The 7,500-nt window shown below is 36.7% G+C and overlaps 2 protein-coding genes across 7 annotated transcripts in view; both read right to left on the reverse strand.

Moving 5' to 3' along the window:
* mif4gda (MIF4G domain containing a) overlaps window positions 1-102 on the reverse strand; it is a 5,157-nt gene extending 5,055 nt beyond the window's left edge. Inside the window, exon 1 of one of the 3 annotated variants that reach the window (XM_053232214.1) lies at window positions 1-102. This exon is cut by the window's left edge and continues 19 nt beyond it. The gene's annotated coding sequence lies outside the window, so the exon portion shown is untranslated. The other 2 variants (XM_034310236.2, XM_053232215.1) reach the window with 2 other exon arrangements.
* A 1,612-nt stretch (window positions 103-1,714) lies between these two features.
* Window positions 1,715-7,500, reverse strand: part of grb2a (growth factor receptor-bound protein 2a) — a 14,318-nt gene continuing 8,532 nt past the window's right edge. For all 4 annotated transcript variants that reach the window (XM_034309872.2, XM_053227958.1, XM_034309858.2 and 1 more), the window contains 2 exons: window positions 6,541-6,709; window positions 1,715-2,187 (listed from right to left, as the gene is read on the reverse strand). In XM_034309872.2, the coding sequence (XP_034165763.1) occupies window positions 2,002-2,187; window positions 6,541-6,709 (355 nt within the window). In that variant the 3' untranslated portion in view covers window positions 1,715-2,001. The remainder of the gene's footprint in view (window positions 2,188-6,540; window positions 6,710-7,500) is intronic.

Raw genomic sequence — 7,500 nt, forward strand, 5'->3', positions numbered from 1 at the left:
GCATCAGCTGCTGCACACTGCATCCTGAGGACCCCGGGGGGAACTATAGGTGTCTATAGCGATCGCCTGTGTTAAAATAAACGCACTTGGGAAATAATCGGGAATTATTGTTTAAACAAATTCAAGTAACAAATATCAAATAATAGATGTTTTTGTGTTTGTTTGAGAATAAATATCTTGAACTATTTGAGAATATATGCAAATAATTTCACATCCAGCTGCCCGAAAACAGGCATCTAAGCACTTACCTAAACTGAATAGCGTTGATCTGCGCATGCGCAGTGGTCACTTCTTCTAGCTCATGTATAACTTATCGATTAAGGATGTAAACATTTATTTAACTAATGAATAAAAAATATTAAATAGTTAATGACTTTATATATGTCTATAAAACAGTGAATAAAGATGCATATATATATATATATATATATATATATATATATATATATATATATATATATATACACACAATTAGTCTTAGTTTTATTTATTTATAAATTTAGAATTAGTCTTTTTTAATTATAACCATGGGCAATAAATAGTAATTAGTCAGGAAACGGCTGTAAATATTACTGCACTGTTTCATATCATTATTTTCCCCCAATTATCTCTTTTTATTTGTTTAATTTAGACACAATTTATAGTATTATATTATATTCTATAGTGATGTGAGTGCACAGTAAGCATTAATTAGTTATAAAGTTATAATAGTATCTGCATCTGCTATCATTTTTAAAGTATTAACAGTCAAACAGAGTAATTATTTAATCAAATTCAATCTATTTCACAGAAGAAAAGATGAAAGTGAGTATAAACAGCACAGTGTATTTCAGAAATATTATGATTTATCTTATGATTGGTGTACTTGGAGATTAATGTTAAGTAAAATAATATTAATAATCATGAGATGATTGTAATTAAGGATTAAAAATACAGGATTATTTCTATACAATTTTACGATGTAAACAAAATATTTAAATTTTAAACGATGAACAGAAATTCAGCACATTGAAAAAAGTCAAAACACACACACGCAAAAGAAGTTAATTATTTTAATGTGAAGTCTTCTTTTACAATTTCAATTTCCTTCCTTTTTTTTTTTTCTTTCAGTCAGTAAAAGTATATTGATGTATTTTAATACTGCAGTTCCACTATATGACAGTGCAAAAACTTTTCTTTATCTGAGCTATAAATATTTCACTTTGATACAAAACAAAATACTAAACTACTAAACCTCAAGTCAGATGGTACCTTCAAGATCATCAGTCAGGGTTTTTACAGTAAACAATGTGACATCATTGGCCTCGTGACATCATCTGAGATCATCACCTTTTTTTTTTTTTTGAATAAGAGACGAGCGCATCACACATGTGGCGTTAAACAGCCCCGTGATGTGGCCTTTATCGTGAAGAAGAGTGTGTGTGTGTAGTTTGAGACACGTCCACGCTGACAACAGGTGATAATAATAATGATTGGGCGTGGCCTGACTCACCTGTTCAATGGCAGTGACATCATCAGAGAGGAGAATGTAGGAAATGACGCATGCTGATGAGACGGTTGTTAAAAATGTTATTAGTGATTATACAGGAGAAGGGGAAACCCACACACACACACACACACACACACACACACACACACACACACACACACACACACTATTCAGAGTTGTGAGCAGAATCGCTGCTGGCTTTACGTCCGTTTCTTTCTTTCTTTCTTTTTTTTTGCCAGTCATAATATTTTTTATTTTTTTATGTTTAGTGCCGAGTGTGTAGTGTAGCAGAAAGCAGCAGTTCCCTTCCAGCCAATCAGCTTCCAGCACCATCCACCAATCACAGAGCAGAACTCTGCCGAGGCCCTGATCCCAAGCCTCTTGGTTTCCATGGCGATCCAGCAGGAAGTCCTAATTTGCTTTCCTTACATTACATTTCCGCTTCTCCGACTGTTTATGTGTTTGTTTGTTTGTTTTTTAAATGATTGTTGTTATTGTAGTTACACGTGTGTTTACATGTGCTGCGTGACCGGAGTGACGTAATTCCGAGGGAACATTCCGGTCTGTCCGTGACACGCCCCTTTCCACCAGTTCGGGTCCGAGTTGTCCAGGACCTGCACGAGATCTCCGCGGCGGAACCCGAGCTCGCCGTCCTCCTGAGGGTCGAAATCGAACAGAGCCTGCACGTAGGACGCGTGCTGCAACACACACACACACACACACACACACACACAATTTATTAGCACTTTATTAACATGTTATTAACACTTTATTAACACTTTATTACCGTTATTCTCTACATGAAGAGAATCAGAAAATCCCTGACTGATGCTGTAATCAATCTTCGGATTGGAGATGTGCTGCGTTTCAATTAGTGTCAGATTTCTCCTTACACTCGCGTCCACATTAATTAATCCGCATAAATCTGAAAACGAAAACGCATCTTTTTCTCTACAGGTGTGTCCGAAATCATTCACTCGTTCACTTGTTCACTATTCCCTATATAGCGAGTCCACTATATGGGGAAGAAGTGAATGAAAATGAGTGAGAGAATTCAGACGCTGATGTAAACACTGTGTGTCAGAGAGCGCTGACATTTTCATCACAAACATTACACACTATTGTTTATTATGTTTATTATATCTAATAAATATATTTATTATATTTAAAAATAAAAAAAAGAGAATAAATACACTACTGTCAAATATTTTACTCGTTTATTTAAAAAAAAAAGTAAAAAAAAAATAACTATAACTATAGTAAAAATATAACTATCAACAAGAATATTTAAAAGTTACAGCACAAACTAGTAAGTGGCTGAAAATAATTTCTATCATTTCGTTCCGAAATATTTTGATACAGATGTATTTTAATTAATACTAAAAATACTAAAAAAAAATACAAAAAACTTTTAATTAATAATAAAAACACTTATATTTGCAAAAGTTGCCGCCTCCAGTGTCGCCTTCCGCCATATTCAATTTTCTTTCGCGCTCTATCGTCGTCTCGCGTCGGAATACGGGAAATAGCAGATCGGATGTGCGCTCGAAATCAGAGTGCATTGTGGGTATAAACGAGTGAATGAATGTAGGGATTGACGCTGTTCACGCAGAAGTCGGACACCACTACAAAATGGCCGACACGGATATAGTGCACTATACAGGAGATAGGGAGCGGCTTCAGACACAGCTCAAGGTTTAGCTCTCCGTCCTCACTGACACGGCGTTTTAATCTTTTCATAAACGCTTCTCAAGTGAATGAATTTGCAAAACGCCGTTTGACCGAGAAAATGGAGATATTCAAAAAACAATGATGTATTTTTAGTCATGTGACTCATTCAACTCAAAGCAAACAAGATGGTGGACGACGCTGTAGTGCAGTTGTTGTTGTTGTTGTTGTTGTTGTTGTTGTTGTGCCTGTGTAGCAGGATAAATGTGAAATATTGGATTATTTAAAGTTCAGAAAAAAAAAAGATATTGTTAAATTCTGATGAGAATGTTATTTGTAAATATAACATTTTTTAACAATATTCAAATATCTTTAATGTTCATTCTGTTACTTGAGTACATTAAGCCCAGTCTGAGTTCGGCTCCGTCAGTGAAAAATAATTATTTTTTATTTTAATAATTCTATATGTAAGTGTCCATCCTTCAAGATAAGTGACTGAGGAATGAGTATAAATGTATTTCGTATTAATTTTTGTTTTGTATTTCAGGTTCTCCGTGCTTTATCTCTCACTCGCTAGCCTTGCTAGTTCTGCGCAACATGCAACACGTGGTTGATTTGTGACAAAGATGTTTAATTTTTACGCTTTTAACGAGTCTTAGAGCGGAGAAACCACATTTTACTGAGTGTTTGTTCGCTCTTTATCGGTCTCACAAGTATGAGGAACTAAACATGTTTTATTTTTTGTTTTATTCGTTATCTCTGTTTATAAAATAATGCGAGTTTCTTCATTTATTGTGAGAAAGGAAGGATAAACTTATCAGTCTCATGATGAGTCTCAGAGCAGAGAAGCCATATTTAATTTAATGAGTGTTTGTTCCAGGGCTGGAAGAGATAAGCGATTTAGATAAGCGGCCCCTGAGAACATGACCACCCACTCGGTCCTCGACAGTAAAAGTATTTTATGAATGATTAGCGGATACCACACCAGTAACTATGGTATTCTGCATTTGTTGCACTTTAAACACAATAAACAAACAAACACACAACTGATTCCCAGTGCTCTAGTTTTCCGTCCTGGTTATGACCCTCTCTCTTCTTCATGTCTCTCTAGTCTGTCTGCTCCCTTACAGATTAATATTATTATTATTAATATATAATATTCTTCTTGTTTTCATTTTTCTCACTTCCTCCTTACTTTGTGGCTGTTCTCTTGTCTTGCCTTTTTTACTGTATCTTAGTGATGGGAAGTTCGGATCATTTTACCGACTCGTTCAGCAAAATGAACGAATCTTTTTTCGAGTCATTTAGTTCATTTTAGCAAAATATAATTAAAATGTTACGTGTTACTTCCCTAACACATCTACTACTTACGCAAACGTTAATCTCACTACAAACAAGACAAAACTATAATGCTATAAGAAACAGAAAACGTTAATTCATTGTTTACCTGGAGCTTTAGTCTATGATTAGCTCACCTCACCTCTTACCTGACGAGTCTTCGGGTCTGAGGCGTTCGTTCATCACGTGACAGAGAGAGCGCCATGAGCTTACCCAGTGCAGCCTGAGGCGGAGAGAGAACCGATCAGTTCATCTCTCCAGTCTAAAGAGTCACGTGACCACGTCCCGGATCAGTACCTCAGTCAGTAATACTATAACGTAAAACTGTATCTTTTGTATGTTGGATCATATTTAGGAATTATCATAAAATGATCAAAAGATGTGTAATAAGCATTTTCCTAGAAATAAAAAAGGTCTGTCCATTTCTCTCACTCTGTTTTTGTTACTGTTTCTTGAAAATCTGTGGTGTTATGTTTTAATAATAATAATAATAATAATAATAATAATAATAATTACTATGCACCCGTTTGTAAGGAAGGTTGTAAATTAACTAATTTCTCTATCCAATGCTGTCATGTCACGTGACAAAAGAACGAAAGACTCGAAAGACTCGAGAGATGAACTAATCAATTCTCTTTCCGGCTCAGGCTGCATTGGTTAAGCTCATGGCGCTGTCACTGTCACGTGATGAACGAACACCTCAGACCCGAAGACTCAAAGCAGGTGAACTCATTCCAGTACAGAACCTATAGGATGTTGCGCATGTGCGACTGAACGGATCACTCCCCGAGACGACTCGTTCTTCCCGAGTCACATTAAAGATTCGTTCAAAATGAACGAATCGTTCAAGAACATCCCATCACTACTGCATCTCTCTTTTCTCTCCTTTCATGCAGCTTTATATGTTCTTTGTCTCTCTTCTTGTCTGGCTTTTTGTCTCAATTTCTTCTAGCTTCTTGTTTGTCCTTCTGAAGTCCTGAAATGTGATTTATATTATGGTCTAAGCTGTTAGCTTATATGAAGCAGCGTGCTACAAGGCTACAAACATGTTCATCTGGACAAAGTGCTGAACTGCCTGAGGTGCAGTAAGCGAGCTAACCAGCCTCTGATTTAACCATCGCTGCAGTCACAGCTCGCTGATTTCACAGCAGCAGATGATATCAGACAGTTCCCTATGGCTGCATCAAATCTAGATAAAATAGCTAGCTTGTAAAATTTACAACAACATTGCTCCGAATGATGTAAGTGTTATTATATGTTTATGACCTACATTTAATTGGTTAAAGTTATTTAATTTTGCAAAACTACAAACTTACAAAGTGACATTGTATACTGTGAACAATTATTAAGCTTAGAAGTTAGAAATAAATTCTCAGTTTTGTGAAAGTTGGATTATTACCTCATCAGACTGATAACAGTGCCACCTGCTGGCCGGAGCAGGTAATGACCTGGCTGAACTGGCTAATTAAATGAAAATCTTCAGGAGTGAAGAAACGCTAACAGAAACCCTTTTAGCGCTATAAAACAGGCCGGACTCGACCTGTGATTGGCTGCTTTTATTTATTTACGCCTGCTATCCTGCTATTGATAGCGCTGTTAAAGATTAAAGTCACATTGTACAACCCTCAGATTGCATTTCTATTCGGCGGAGGAAAACGAGGACGAGTGCGTTTCAGACCGAAAGTAAATAAACGCCTGACGGAAATGACGCAGGCCAAAGCGTCTGACGTTTTTACGCATGCGCAGTATACGGACGTAAGCGTTTTCAGACGTTTTCAGACATGGACGAGCAATTTTAAAGCATTTTAAAACGTAAATCTATCCGGATTAACCACTGAATACCCATAATGCACTGTGGCACTTGAAGACAACGCACAGGGAACAGGGTGTGTGATTTGGGACAGGACCACGATGGACTGATAATATCGAGCTCTCTGTGACGGTGTTTACGTGACCGAATACGCGTCTGTGCCCGTTCCCCGACTCCTCCCACAATATGTGATCTGATTGGTCAGGTGACTAAGAGGGGGTGTGGCCTGGCTCACCTGTGGCACCTGTTCGATGTCGCGCAGGAAGATGGGCTGGTTTCGGGAGACGGATGTGGAGCGGTGATAATCCACCAGAGAGTTCAGAGAGTTAAACTTCACCACCCACAGGAAGTATTTCCCTGCTCCGTCCCTCAGAACCTTAAAGTGCTGCACGTCGTTCCCAAACCTGAGAGAGAGAGAGAGAGAGAGAGAGAGAGAGAATGTGAGAGAGAGAGAGATAGAGAGAGAGAGAGAGAGAAACAGAGAGATAGAAAGAGATAGAGAGAGAGAGAGAGAGAGAGAGAGAGAGAGAGAAAGAGAGAGAGAATGTGAGAGAGAGAGAGATAGAGAGAGAGATAGAAAGAGAGAAAGAGTGACAGAGACAGAGGGAGAGAGAGAAAGAGAGAAAGTGTGAGATAGAGAAAGCAAGAGACAGAGATAAAGTGAGAAAGACAGAGAGATAAAAAGAGAGAAAGAGAGAGAGAGAAAGAGAGAGAGAGAGAGAGAACACTTTTGGACTAAAATTGAATAAATCTAACTGGACGATAATTAAAAAGGAAATATGGAGAATAAAAGAATTAGAAATAAAACAGACTCTAGAATTAAGGACAGAATTACAATCAAACAGATTTAAAAATAAAATTAAATCTTTAATGTTACTGAATTTTTTCAGGATATGAAGGTGCTAGGAACTGAAATGAATTCAATTAAAGAACAGAGAACTGAATAAAAACTCGGAGTCGAGTCTAGAATTCAGGATCGTTTTCTGACTAAACGCAGGAAATAAAGTCGATTATTTGGATTAATTTCTAATTAGGATTTATCTGAATAGAACAGAATTTAAAAAGAAAAAACAAAATAAGAATGGAATTAATAACAATAATAATAATAATAATAATAATAATAATAATACAGATTAAATAAAAATTAGGAACATCTAAACGACTCGGCTTTATATTTTAGGATGTGAAAATAGAA

The sequence above is a fragment of the Pangasianodon hypophthalmus genome, chromosome 2, assembly GCF_027358585.1.
Source record: "Pangasianodon hypophthalmus isolate fPanHyp1 chromosome 2, fPanHyp1.pri, whole genome shotgun sequence".
NCBI lineage: Eukaryota > Metazoa > Chordata > Actinopteri > Siluriformes > Pangasiidae > Pangasianodon > Pangasianodon hypophthalmus.